The sequence below is a fragment of the Limulus polyphemus genome, unplaced genomic scaffold, assembly GCF_000517525.1.
Source record: "Limulus polyphemus unplaced genomic scaffold, Limulus_polyphemus-2.1.2 Scaffold896, whole genome shotgun sequence".
Taxonomy (NCBI): Eukaryota; Metazoa; Arthropoda; class Merostomata; order Xiphosura; family Limulidae; genus Limulus; species Limulus polyphemus.
Genome location: NW_013666506.1, coordinates 382,502 through 398,081, shown reverse-complemented (window position 1 = coordinate 398,081; position 15,580 = coordinate 382,502). Strand labels below are relative to the sequence as shown.

At 30.8% G+C, this 15,580-nt stretch overlaps 1 protein-coding gene across 1 annotated transcript in view; it reads right to left on the bottom strand.

Annotated features, from left to right (window-relative positions):
- Nucleotides 1-376: 376 nt before the first annotated feature.
- LOC106461097 (protein SCAF8-like) overlaps nt 377-15,580 on the bottom strand; it is a 35,001-nt gene continuing 19,797 nt past the window's right edge. Inside the window, exons 3-7 of the mRNA XM_013920885.2 lie at nt 13,532-13,690; nt 12,969-13,068; nt 8,988-9,133; nt 881-1,048; nt 377-491 (exon numbers count right to left, since the gene is read on the bottom strand). Of these exons, the coding sequence (XP_013776339.1) occupies nt 393-491; nt 881-1,048; nt 8,988-9,133; nt 12,969-13,068; nt 13,532-13,690 (672 nt within the window). The 3' untranslated portion in view covers nt 377-392. The remainder of the gene's footprint in view (nt 492-880; nt 1,049-8,987; nt 9,134-12,968; nt 13,069-13,531; nt 13,691-15,580) is intronic.

The following is a 15,580-nucleotide window of genomic DNA, read 5'->3' as shown; positions in this document are numbered from 1 at the left end:
AGTAGCATAATTACTTGCTCTAATAGCCCGTCATACAAATTTCTCGTGACCATAAGTTACAATGATTTTTTGTTTACCGTTTTAGACATATTTTGTTTTAGTAGTGATATTTTTGGCATTAGTATACTTCTTTGAAATGCGCCTTTTCTCCATTTTCATGAAAATACATTTAATTTCCTTAATGCATAAGAATGACATATTTCTTTGAAGTTTCATTCTTTTACAGAATTTCTCTATTAAATTTTTCTTTACAAATATACATTTTGTGAAATAATTCTAATATAGGATAACACTGAAATATATCTTGTATATTAAATTAAGTAATAGCAAGCACTGCTCCATAATGTTACTTATCTTTGAGTGAACTTCTGATAAAATTTCAAAAAAATGACTCACCTTAATGCAAGAGCATTTGGTTCAGATGACTGGCTAGTTTCATCTTGTTTTTCATCTTCTTCTTCTTCATCACCATAATCAAAATCTAACAATTTCTTTTGACAAAGAAAAAGAAAAAAAGATTAAATAAAAAAAAAATATTTAAGTTAATGCATCAATTTTACAATAACATGTCTATAGAGAGGAAATCTTTATATCGTTACATGTTAAAAAAAAGTGCTTTATCTAGATGGATCTATTGTACAGAACTTTATATACAGCTATATGCAAACCAAACAAGAAACTTTTCTTTCTATACGATTAAGGTTACAAATGTTCATGAGAACAATCTAAACAACATATTTTACAAGGTTGTTTACAACTATCGCCTCTGCCTTAAAAAAATATTAAATGAGTATCTCCACATTCTTCTTGGAACTTTTTATATCCCCCCCCCTCCCAAAGAAACATGGAACTGTTTAAAATGCCATAACACAATTATTACCTTGTTAAACTTCACTATGTTTTCTTCTTGTTGCATGATATCAGGCTTAGCCCCAGCTAATGTGGTGGCCAATTGCTGAAGATGACTTAGAAGATCCATGTTGGAAGCTTGCTGGCTAATACTATTTTCTGCTTCTTCCTCTAGCACTGTGGTATCTTGTTTTTCATCCTACCAAAAACAAGATAATGTTTACTTTTATTATTTGATGTAAAATATCCAAAATTATCAATTCAGAACTTATAACAAGGTAAATAATTAATTTAAAAATATCATTATATACATACCAAAAAGTGTCACATGCCAGTCTAGCTATTACAGAAAGAAAGTAAAAAAAATACTAACAAAACTCAACTATAATAAATGATGGAATAACTCATTTTACATCTTTTGATCTTATTTCACAGAATTGTGGATGCTAAAAAAAGAAAAAAATTGCTGGATTTCTTTTACCTTAAAAACAAACACACCATACAGAGAAAAAAATAAATAAAACAATTTGCTTTAAGACCTTGGTAAGTTCAATCAGGCCTAAGTTTGTTTAAACCTAAAGATCATGTTGTGGTCATAGGCCTACTCACAAGTAAGCTAGCTTGTAAACCATGCAACCTTTTTGACTGACTTTAGTCTGTTATTTATATACTGAATTTAAACTGTGTTTATGGGTCTGGTTTTCCTCTGGCTTTTCATACATTTTTCCCAAATGATTTTTTTTATTTCACAAATATTTAAGTCAATTTTATATGTTGATAAATTATAACTCAATATCAGCAATTAACCCCCCCAAAAAATTTTCTAAATTGATATTTTGTCATTTTATAAGATTTAGTTTGTGTAATTCACAGAGAAAAATGATTTTTCTTACAAATTTTCATTTCTGCACAGCTCTGAGGGGATCCTGCCTGTAAACAAGACTTTTTTTTAATTTTTTATAAGGATTTTTCTGCCAATCCCAAAGAATAGCTTTAAATTTGATATGAAACTATCATTCCTTGAGAATATATTTCTTAAGTTTCAAATGGGTCCCTCGACTTTTTCTGTTTGATTTTTATATACACTTTGGTTGCCACCCTTTTATGTTGTCACATCAACTGGTTTGATCATTTGCTACTGAAACATACCTTTGGGAAAGGTACACTTCCCACATCATAATAGAGAACATGGAGTGGTTTGAGCAGTAGTTTATGGTTCTTTGGGAAAGTTGCTAGCTGGAGCATTCAATAAAAAGTTTTGAAGACTTAAAAGCAAACCACAGACCTGGGAGTTTTTATATAGTTTCTTTCATGTTATTTTACTTTGTGAAAATGTTTTCAATGTTCAATTATTCCCTGTTTGAAAGCTACAGAAATGTTCTCCAATGAGAAAACATCCTTATTTACTGAATATTATATTTATGTTTATTGTATTAAGATGTACATAAAAAAATTGAATGAACAGCTTCCATTATTATTTCTAATTGCAATATCAACGTAATCCTTTCGTTACTGTCTCAGTGGATTGCACTGAGCACATGACCCCAAAACGACCATTAAAGTTTCCATAATATAACTTTTAAAATGTATTGTGTATCTTCATGGTATTTTTCAAGCTTTTAGTAAGCATTACAAGTCTTTTGTAGACAAAAAGTCAGAATTATAAATTAAGTATTTTTGGAAAAAAATTGGTCTGTAAATATATGAAGTCAGTATCGAGTGTTATATGTACAAAGTGATTTTCAATTTAACATTAAAATAAAATACTTTTCTTCATCTGAAAATGACCAAATTTAATTTGTGTAATCTCTAAAAACCACATATATAAATATCTAATGTTCATTTCCAATAAATCTTTATATTTTTCTGTTATTTTATCTACCCTAACTCTCTATACATTTGACCAAATTTGTAACCACCATAAAAAAATGTGTAGTATTATTATATCCTTTTAGTATTGATCACAATGTTCCAAGGTACTTCTCCTGAGAGTTTCTACTTTTAGCCTTTTTACATCTATTTACTATGTTTATTTTACTCTTGCCAACTTAAGTAGGAACCTCTCATTAGACTGTTTACGAGACACCATAATACAACACCATTAACAGCAAACAAGCATTTGTGGTGCAATAAGTCAACAATTCGCACAAAGCTTATCATAACCTTAGTTCCAAGAACACAGTGGGAGAAGATTTATCGATTTATTGACTATACTGTGGTTGCAATGAGAACCGTCTAAAGTAATAAAGGTGTATGAAAGTGCTTATGATATGGTTCTGTATAAAGTCGAGGATGGTCCAATAAACTTGGTAAGTACTTGGATGTTAGTTATCCTCCAGCGTAATCAGAATTTAGTGATACGGGTGTAAAAAAGTCTGTAAGTGTATATATGTGATTATTATTTACTCATAAATGCTTAATTTTTTGTTATTTTTCTTAAAACATAGAACAATAAATAAAAAATATACATAAAAATGATGACTTCTAGTACTTACGATATTATGAAATAGACTTGTACTTGCGCATCATACTTGCTAAGCTTCGCCATAAGCCTACTTTATTGTCTCAAGTGGAGGAGAACATAAATTAATTTTTGGAGATTTCAAATTTGCATTTTAGAAAACCAAAAAATTATCAAATTACTATACTGGTATATGTAAAACCACTGTAATTTGTCTGGCTTTCTAACTAAGATTTATGTACGTTATAAAAAAAAAATTGGCTTTCCTCTTTAAGCCAATTACAAACAACTGTAAGATTTATGTAATTTGGAATGTTTCTTTCTATTGGTTCTAAACAAAAACTTAAGAGAAGTAAGCTTGAATAATTAAGAGGTTTCAAAAAGAATGGAACAGTGGGAGAGGCTACCCTGGTAGGATTGATAAATATACTGATATCTCAGCAAATCATAAAGGTAGGAGGTATTATTTTATATTATACTAGCTAGAGCACCTGTCCCTTGAATGGAAGTTATGAAAATTCATGAATAATGAAAGGTTATTTTAGGACAAGTTTTAGAAAAAGTTTCCTATAAATGTAATTGTCAAAAACACTCGCAAAAACTGCAAGACACAAAATATAAAACATGTACCCAACAAATCTTCATGCCAAATGTGGTAAGATCTAACTAAAAAATGCCTATAAAAACAGCAAATATGAAAATTTGTATGTATTTTCCCATGCACAGGAGGTGAGGTAGTGGTAAAAAACACACATAAAAAAATGCAAAACTGAAAATTTTTATGTATTTCCCAATGAACCTCCATACCAAATTTGGTGAAAACTCGTCCACAGGAGGTGAAGTATTGGTAAAATATGCACATAAATTAAAAATTGAAAATTTTTATGTACCCCACATGGACCTAATGAGCCTTCATACCAATTTGGGTGAAGATCCATCCCTACCCTGCAAAGTAGTTACATAGACATACAACAGACAGTACTCTAATATCTATATAGATTCTAGCTTTTCAATATCTGAAATTTGTGTTATAATTCATTAACCACCATAGACGTTGTGTGGTAGGCATAATACAATATAAGTGAATTAACCAATAAGACAAGAGGACATGCAATGTGGCATACAAAAAAGGATATTTAACATTTTGTTTTTAATATTTCAATTATAAACTACATTTTGATGCCAATGTTACTGACATACATTGATAATAAAATTGTTTAATTAAATTTTGAAAATAACTCTAAAACGTTGTGATGTGCTCTTTGACCTGTCCATAGTGAGGGTTAAATATAAATATTTTTATTATCATCAATGACAGTAAAACATGTTTTTATTATGTGATTATCAATAAATATTAGAAACATAGCAGTACCAAACAAATCTGAAAACATTTCGAAATTATTTCAAATTCTATCATCAGTGTTAAAACCTCTACAAGTTAATTCACAACAATCTAATTACAAAAAACAACAACAGTGATTACTAAACAAGAAGTTTTTGATACAATCATAGGTTCAAAAAGAACATAGAGTTAATCCTATTGAGAAGGGTAGGGGGTCAGAGGGCATGTAATCATGTTTGTAGATTTACATACAACATTTTATTTAGCTATTACTTTATAAACGTATGTCAATACGTTTGGTATCAAACTGTTGATTATAACTCATATTTTAGTATTATACAATAGTTAGTTTCTTAATTTAAAACTAAATATTTAAAAAAAAAGGCTAAATATCGATTTTTGTGTGTCACGTGGTACGTAGCCTTCTGGGTGTGGTCAGATTATATTTTATGATGCCCACAATACAACATCTACAGTTTTGTACAACTTTGAAACTCAAATGTTCGATACTGGTGAGCTAGAATATAAAATAAAAACCTCCTAACTTTTCTATTTGCTGAGACACCATGATAATTAGCGAATCCACCATATTGGTTCCACCCATCATTTGAGAAGATTTATTTATCTACACCCACTTTTATATACCAATAACTTTTTAATCAACTGAAAGCTATATATTTATTATACATAATTCTGCCAGTCTTCTTAAGTTATTTACAAGAAAAATGCTCTTGTATCATTGGAAAATTTGAAGTAATGCTATCAAGGCTATTTTGTGAATAGAATTTATATTTTTTTAGACCCAAATACAATTTAGTTAGGAAGCCTGATAAATTACAATGGATTATTGGGGTATTGGTATAGTAATTTATAATTTTTTGTATTCCAAAATGCTTATATAAAGTCTAGAAAAATTATTATTTTTCCATCTCCACGTGAATATGGATGAGACTTAGCAAGTATGGCTCGTGACTGCAAACAAGGACTTCACAGCATCGTAAGTAGTAGAGATCATTGTTTTCCAATTATTTTTTATTTACTGTTTTATGTTTGAAGAAAAATAACTTTCAGTATTTATCTAAAAAATGTTATATATATATAAACACACACACAAGTAATGTACGGTAACCAATATGTTACCGTATTTTACAAAGAACTTGTGTTATTTTTCTACTCGTTTACACTGAGGTAGAATAAAAACAAATTTATCACTGATCAACTGATCTTAAAACATGAAAAATAACATATTACATAAACACCCAGTTGAACTTGCAGTTTGCTGGTGAATAATTTGTTTCTCAAGTTACAATCAAGAAGGCTAGCCTAACCTAAATGACCCATATTTATATTACTGGAAACTACACATTTATTGGTCACTGTGAGCATGGTAATATAGGAAACAGGATGTCCATAAGCATTTACACCTATACTAATGCTAAATCCCAACCACCAAGTAAGATAACTAGCAAGTTTATTGGATAGGATACAACTTTATACTTTGTACAAATCCATATCATAAATATTTTCTCTCACTTTTATAAAGCACTTTAGACAATTCTTGTTGCAACCACCGTATTGTAAAGAAGCCGGAATCTTCTATACCACTGTGTTCTCAGAGCAGCGATCCGAATAGTTTCTGTAGGATATTTACGCTTTTTGACTTACTGGATCGGCCCAGACTTTCTACTAAGTCACAAATATTTTATAATACTTTAAACAATTGTCGTTGTAACCATTATTATACTGTCAACAAGTTAATATATCCTATCCCACTGTGTTTTCAAGGCAGGAAAAATTCTGGGAATTGAGCCGCACAAACTTATTTGATATTGATAGTGTCAAAGTACAGTAATGCCTAAACAGGAATGGTGATCCATTGTTTTATATTTGGCAGGTTTCTACTTCAGTCACTAACAGTAGAATAACAATAAGAAATAGGTGTAAAAATATTAGAAGAAACTCTCAGGAGATTTACTTGGAACTTTACTGTCCGTACTGAAAAGAACAGAGTACTATTCATTTTGTTTCTTCTAATTTCTAACTCATCTACTAGAAACAAAATAACTAACGAAAATAACCGTGAAAAGGTGAGTATATAAACTCTGACCATAAGTAATTTTGTAATCATTACTAACAATACTATACAATTTATTTTGCAACCTTTATTTTCGTTATACATTGATTACTTACCTACAACCTGGAGAAATAAGTATAATGTTACATTACAAAAAATAACAAATAATATATAAAGCTTTATTGAAAATAAAAATGTCTGATATTTAATTATGAGGTTTTTATTTTTCATTTGTTTTAACTGCTTATTATAACAAAAGTAACTAAAATCATAAAAATAGAAAGTTGTTAGGTAAGATAATGAAAGAAAAATAATAAAAAACTTCATGGGGTATATGAGCCAGAAGCTTCTGCATTACGCTCTTCAACAGGGTCATGCTGATGCATGTGCACCATATAATTTTCAACTCCTGTCAGGGTATTTTTAGTCACCCACAGTTCAAAGGTCAATAAAACAAAAATTAATAAAGATAAATAGATTTATACTGTTAAGAGATTTAAGCTATTAGAATAACATTTGTGGTTTCCTATTACAATCTGCAGTTATTCTAGAATAAAAAGGTAATTTAGATTTCCTAATTTTTTATGATGGTTACGAGGTCAGTCAAATTGATCGACACTATATAGAGTTAATATTGATAAAATAATAGATTAAATACAGTTTTATTAAAGATAATATTTGATAATTATCAAGAAGGATATAGAGATTATGCAAATGAAACTTGACAAATTTCATATAAAGAAAAGACAATATTCAGAAAAAAAAATCCTGACCAAACCTTTAATAAAAAAATCTTAAAACATAATTAAAAAATCAGATATTTTGTGTATGAAATCCTTGTAATGTTTACTAATAATCTGTAAAAGTTTGTAAAGACTTGCATATATTTGCAAAAATTATTCTCATAGATACTTTCATGGTTACGAGCCGGGTGGAATCCACCCAGCCCGTAATGGAAGGGTTAAATAGTAACACATGTTTAACAATACTGTTAAGAGAAAACATTATAAAGAAAAGATAAATATATATATATGTATAAAAAACTGTATCTTTAATCACAAGTGTGAGACAAATGTCAAAAAAGAAAGAAAGAAATGGTTACATTAATGACAACATAAATAAGTTGATGTATTTAGTGTTGGGTAATCATTGAAAATGGAAAGGCATACTTTATTAAAAAGTCTGTAAACTGTTGGAGTCAGTGTTAATGCTTATGTTGGAATTTTAAAAAAATCTTGAATATCTGTAATTAAAAATGTTTTGGGTATTACTGTGTTTTTCAAATTTTGATTATCAACGTACTTGATTTACAAGAGATGAATGACAGATTACAGAATAGTTTACAAACAAACAAAATAGCAACCACATGGTTATCTTGACATTTTCAATTCAGCAAGTAGGAAATTTGAGTTGATCTTAAAAAAAAAAAAAAAGTTGACAAAAGCTTAAGCCAAAATAATTTTTTCCTAAAAAATGCACAAATGGCTACCAATGATACAATAACTTTGCATTTTATTTTGTAAGTAGTTAACACTCACATTTTATAATTTAAATTATTGCCTTTGGCTATTTTTGTACATTTCCATTAATCAATTTACAATTTTAACCAAGAATTTAATTTTTTTAATACCATGATTAATAAATATTTCTTTATAACCTAGTTCACTAGCATATACAAATTGGTAACTATTTTTTGTATTAATTTGTTTAATTATCATTTTTCTATTTGTAAACGTTTTTAACAGAGGTAATTCTTACATGAGAGACCCACCTTCATGAAAAGTACTAAGTTTAAGGACTTAAACCCACTTATGCTATTGAAATTAAGTTACTTGATAAAATATCAGTTATTTATTACACTTGAATTAAAGAAACTGAAGTTCAATGAGACTTGTGAGTTTGCATCTGACAAAAGTCAGCCCATTAGACTTGTCCAAGGTAGTTACTTAAACTTTCATTTACTTACTAATATTCTTTAAATGATCTATAAACTTATCATGCCTGATATTAACCTTTAACCTCAAAGCCTTATAAAGTTTATATAGTTGTATTTAAGCAGACGTGTGTGTGTGTGTACATATATACATACACACACATACATATATAAAATTTACATTTTATCCTATAAGATACACTTTAAAATATTAAACAGAATGCAATAAGGCTAATCCATCTATTATTAAAACACCTTTTGTGACCCATGTACCTGATTAAGAGAATTACTTTGTGGTTCATATGATGAAAAAAATCTGTTTACAAACCTCATCAACATGCATGATGGTCCTAGATTCTGTAAAGTTCTGATTCCCTTGACTAGACTGTGACCAACCTTTCCAACTTGGACTTTCAACAAGTTTGGTTGAACTTCTTTCAATTCCTTCATTGGCTACTGGAGACTGGTTACTATCTATACAAGTTTTAAATTAAAAAAAAATTAGTTTTTTTACCAAGAATATCTTTCATCTATAAGTACAAACTTGTTAGCATATCAGACAGGCACAATTTAACAAAATAGTAAAGCATTAGGTTGGGAACATTTTAAGCAATAATTGTTACAAAATACACTATGAAAAAAACTCATAATAAATATGAAGAATAAACACTGATAATTAAAAACAAAATTATGAAAAACAAGAACAAAGTCTATGTGAGAGGAGAAACCAGATTTATTGGTAAACTACTTAAATAAACTTAAAGCAAGAAACAACATAAATACAGCATTATAACAGTGTTATAACAATATAAGTAACAATTAAGTTACTACATTCCAAGTATAATTAAAAATATTCAATTTTTCCACTTTATATCAATCAGCTGACCTATCTTTTTTCTTCCCAACCTCATACCTACCTTATGAACATATTATCCAACTAAGTTAATCCATTCTGTGATAAATTACACATTTCGTGGATCAAAACATTTATATACATATAAATTCTCAATTGTTTGTAGTTTCGTAGCAATTTCAAGTTTTAGAATTTTTATCAGAAAACCATAAAATATATCCCTTTAACATTCACCATCTTCTGTCACTTCTCAGATCAAAACTAGTCAAGAAATGTCATCAGGATAATTTTCATTGCTATTTAATGTTTCTGTTTTGTTTAGTGAAGAGTGATGAATTATTTATATTTCTCATCTCTCCTATTTCAATTTTGAGTTTTATGCACTTACAGTTTTAGGTGGTCATGGCTACAACTGCTGTTACTGCTACAGCGGATTTACCGACTGCAGCCACTGGGAGTTGACCTATATCATGCTACATTCAAAACAAACTGACGATTGTTCTGTCATACTTCCTCAGGGTTTGAGTGATTGGGATGAAGAGGATATGGATAGCCCCCCCCCCCTCGAATTTGGCCTCAGTCCCGTGTTCTTTCGGAGGACTTTCCCAGACCTTCTTCTCCTTTTGTGGAATTGATTTACCAGGTTTGATATGTTCTGTCCTTCTCTCTTGTTCTCTGTGGTTCCACCCTTGCCCTTCTTGGGGGTGAACCTTTGGGTCATTATCTAGTGTTTCCTCCTTCCCTGGATATTGGGGTTCATGCGAGCTGTTTTGGGGAACAACTGCATTCAGAGATCAGTATGCCTCGATTCCTATGTGCTATGGAAATCAAGCTTTTGGTTGTCATTGTTCCAACTTCTCTTATTTGGACTCCCAGCATTGCAGTTGTTCATCCCTTTGTGGGGATCAATTAGACCTCGATAACCTTTTCCCAACCATAGACTCCTTCAATTTGCCCACATTTGGATGTTCTTCATGCTTGATCTGTGGGTTCTGAAAGTCACCTCTGAAGGTCTGGTCCTCCATTTCTATTTATCTCCCCCATAGTCTCACAATACAATTTCCTTCTCTCTTTAGATCTTCATTAGGTTTTCATTTCAAGCCTGTGGATGACAAAGGTTGATGTGTCAGATACAAATCTCCATATCCCCATCTCCCTCACATCCAGATAATATCTTTGATATCTTTGCTTTGTTTGTCACAGGTGTGTGTTTCAGTTTCTGGCACTTCCATTCGGACTTGCCTCAGCTCTCTATGTGTTTTGTTGAGTGGTCAGGGCTTTTGCCTACCTGCTTCATTTCTGGGTGTTTTGAACTCCTTCCTCAGTTGGGCTCAGCCTTCTCCACTTTGGTTGAGAGCTATGGAATGTCTTGTTTGCAGCATCTCATCCTCTTCTTCTCCTACTGCATGAGAGGTTCTTTCTCTCTCTTTTGGGGACGTGCGCTTCTCTGCAAGTTCTCATTCCTCTTGGTTGTGCCCAGTATACACCAAGGGGCCCCATTTTATTTCTGTACTTTTTTGGGTCCCACAATTGTTTCCACCCCTTTGATGACACATTACTAATGGGTGAAGAGTATACCTGGCTCAGAAGTGGTGTGATCTCTCACAAGTATTGTATTTAATTCCTTCTCTCACCCAATAGTTCTCATTTGGTGCACTTCCAGAAGGGAGATCATCTTCTCATCGGCCCTCCACCTGTTTAAAGTGGGATTCTAGCTTTTTCCAAGAAGATGTAAGATATTGTATTGGAAGCGAACATTTTCCTAAACTGAAAATATATTTCTGATAGATACTTACATCTTCTCACATTTCCCACCTCTCCTCTCCACTTCTGGTGTTATTTGGTTGATCTGACCTGACCAATCATGAAGTGATTAACAGTTGCAAGACAAGAGACAGTGCTAGTTATGATAGGGGTAGTGTCATACTCCTATTGGTGGAGGGTTATTGCATAATCATTTGCATGTCAGTATGCAGATATCTCACATTAACATATGTGAGGGTAAGTGGGAGTATCAAGGTTAGTGGAGGGAAAATATTTGTGCTGATAGAGGACAGTATAAGTTGAGAAAGCTGTTTGTGAGAGGAGGTAAGATATTGTATCAGACCTTTGCCTTTATATTGGTTATAAATAATGTATTATAAACATCAGAAAGAATTATTGGCAATTTGTGAAAAAAGGAGGATGTGACAGGTGAGTGTGGCAAGTGGGTCTGATTTTCTAGTTTATGACTCCATAAACAAATAAGATTGAAAGCCATAAAAATTAGTATTTGGATTAATAATATCTATATTATAATAAATAATTTATGTTAAATTCCATACTTCACAGAGGAGTGATAAATAAATTAAAGAAGACCGAGGACTTGTTTAAACATTTCCTAATAAATTAAGAACTTAAAACTTACATAATACTAAAATTTGATTTATTAACAATGTTTTGATGGCAAGTTTATTTGTATACATTGATAATAAAGTAGTTTAATTAAATTTTGAATGTAAGGTTGTCACATACACACACTGACCTACCTGTAGCAAGAGGGTTTATGTAAAAACTAATATCTAGTGTCTTGGAAGTTCCTTTTTTGGATGATGTTACAACAGAATTTAGTGATGGTTGAGTCAATTATCTATATTCGAAATTCTTTTAGATTTTATATCACTGAAGTCCTTAATATAGAGAAAGGACCCTCACTGGTTTTTTAGATGTTAGATGTTATTAGGAGATCTAAATACTGGATAAAGTTACTCATTTGTCTTGGAAATTCCTTAGTTTAAGCAATACTAAAAAGGTCTGCTTTTACTGGATTTTCATTCGTAGTTACACAAAGATCTGTATGTGCATAGCTGTTCCAATTTGGATCAGACAGATCAGATGGGAAACTAGTTAGTCAACAGCACCTACCAATAACCCCTGAGTCACCTTGCATTGGGACATGACTGTAAATTCCATGGCCTCTTAGAATGATAAAAATTTTTGCAACAATGGTCTCTAACCCATGAACCTTTCAATTCAAAATCTGAACCTGCTAACTACTAGATTATTCCCAGCCCTATAAATAAAACAAAAGTCTTCGTTGTAAGTCTTAAAAACACTGAAGTTATTAAAGTATTTGAACCTGATAAAGGAGGTCTCTTACTGATCTTCAAAATTCATGAATTTAATTGTTAACAAAAAACACAAGTGTGGTTAATGGATATCATCTGTCACAGTTTCCTTTGCTAAGAACTTACTAAAGGATCTAAAATGGGGAGGCATATAAAATTTTTAGAAATACACTAGCTTGGATGTCATTACAAATTGAAATTGAGGACAAGACCATTTACACAGTTATTTAACTGCACAATGTAGAATTTTGGGTCTAAACAGCCCTTCAAGTTAAGGGAGTTCTCTATATTGTATGCAACACACAACAGTGACATGCAATAGAAAATAGGTGAAGCAAGTGGTACTTACTTGTGTTATTTGGATCTGCTAAGTCCAAAAGTGGCTGAATGATTTCACTTTGAAACACATTATTCTTCTGCCACAAATTGAGAACCCTAACCACCTTAGACTAAAAATAATAAAAATAGAAAAACACAGATTAATCACCACAAATTCTTAATATAGGTAATTTTTCATTATCATTTAAGATACTCATTAATAATTTACCATGATTTTATGAAATAATTCCAATAAGTTTTTCATTAAGTCCATATAAATACATTCTTCAATAAAATAGTTTTAGTAACTACAAAAACTTCGTAATTTCAAGACTTTTTCAAATCATGTGATACTTTTTGATTTAATTAATTCATCAATCTTAATATAATAGAGCTATACTGACTATTTAAAATTAAAATTCCTGCAATGTTTTCTTAAAGACTATCAGTACCCTCTGATTTAGCTATAAACTTTTTGGTAAAAACATTTATGAATTTTTATAACTTTTCTCATACAAATTGATTGTTAAAATCTGGTTATAATATTCTGAAAAAGAATTTGCCAAAATATAAAATAGAGGTTACAATTCTCACCCTATCTTCATCAGGACACTTGAAAAGATTCTGAAATGTGGTAGTTATGTTCTTAGAGAATCGTGGAGCAAAAACATCTTTGTCACCAAACTGATGCCTGGATTGTCGCACTATTGAGTCAATAACATATAATCCAGGAACTTTGTATTCAGGCCGACACTAGAAAAACCGATAAAAAAGGAAAAATCTAAATAAATTTTAAATCTTCACCCTTCTATATCATGTCATGCCTCTCTGCACTGAACTCACCAATTTAGATTTTCTTTTTTTCCCTTATATGGGTTTCAGAAGGTCCACCAATTACAAATACCAACTATAGAAACTGACAGGCCAGAATTTAAGATAAGAACCATATATTTTCTGAGACATTAATATATTTGCTATATTCACCACAGAAGCTCCTACCAACTCTCTACGATTTTGAAATTACTTATTTATTCATGCTTACTTGCCAATAGTACATGTTTATAACAAGAAAAAGGCCATTTTGTGAACTACGTGATTATGATGTTGTTATGTTAATTTATTTCGGAAAAAATATTCCTGATAAGTTTTCATCTATGACTTAAATCATGCTAAGTAATCCATTCCTAGATCTAGCCTAAGGGAGTACACCAGAAAGGACCACAAGTGTATACCTATTCATAAACCCCAGAAAGAGTTATTTACATAATTTAAGCAACTTTTTAAATTTAAAATTTCTAACATCATTTGCTAGCACTACGAAAAGAGAAATCTTGACTATTTGTTACCAGTAACCAAACTGCCAACATATACACTATAATGTTCTCTCCTTAGTATCTGACATGCAAATTCTGGTCATTCTTTTTTGCATTCCACTGCAAATAACTCAACCAGTATACTTAAAGAGTCTCCACTGGGTAAACTCCCTTTGATATTGAAGTTTCCAACTTCCCTCACCAATAGAAAAGTAATCATTAAATCTAGCTCTGAGCTACCAAATATTGGAACACTGCATGCAGCTGCTATCTCCTACTGAAGAAATAATATTAACCCACTGAAGAGGACTTACAAATCAAAAAGAGGCAATTACCTCTCAACACATTCAATATGTCAGCAAACAAAGGTTCAACTCTGGAAGATAATAGTACCTGAATACTAACCAAACTTGCTTCAATAGGACCAGTTGATTTACTACTATTGTGCAACTTTATCTATTTCCTGTCTTGTTTCCTTAATTTCTGCTTCTAATCTGCTATTTTCTCCCTTAAACAGCACAATATTATCCTCATGTAAAGAAGCTCAGCAAGTAAAATGTACTATATATTTTTAATTCTCCTGAAAGTAACAATTAAGTCCACAACTCTCAAACATAGCCAATTCCTGGCACCTACTGCTCTATAAATTCCACCCCACTTATCCCTAACCTAACTGTACCATATTGAAGCTTTACTAGCCTGTATTCTCTATTACCAATCTATTCACTCCATAATTGTACATTTAAAAAAAATTAGGTTACTTCACAATTCATAGGTTAAATTATAGATAAATCTAAAACTAAAATTCTTATTAACTTTTTCCATATGGATATCCTTTTCTGAGCATACCATGAGGTTTTACATAGTTATATTAAAAATTTAATTAAACTACTTTATAATCATAGTATACAAAAATTTGGCATCAATACATAGCTAATAAATCAAGTATTAATATTATACAAGTTTTAAGTTCTTAATTTTATCAGGAAATATTTTAAAAACCCTCAATCTCCCCTAGTATGAGAAATGTGACATTTGCTCTTAAGGTCTTTCCTCTTTTCTAATTTATTTACCACCCATCCAAGAAGTATGGAATTTAACGTACATTACTTATTATAATATAGGTCTTACTTGGGCAAAGCATAATTTTTGTATCCTTTAATTTTATTTGGTTACAAAGTCATAAACTAGAAAATTAGAACCCTCTTGCCATACCCACCTGTCACACCATCTCTTTCACAAATTGGCAATAGTTCTCTCTGACATTTAATACTATATTACTTATAAGCAATAGAAAGCCAAAGTTTTAATATATCAAATGATGTATTAC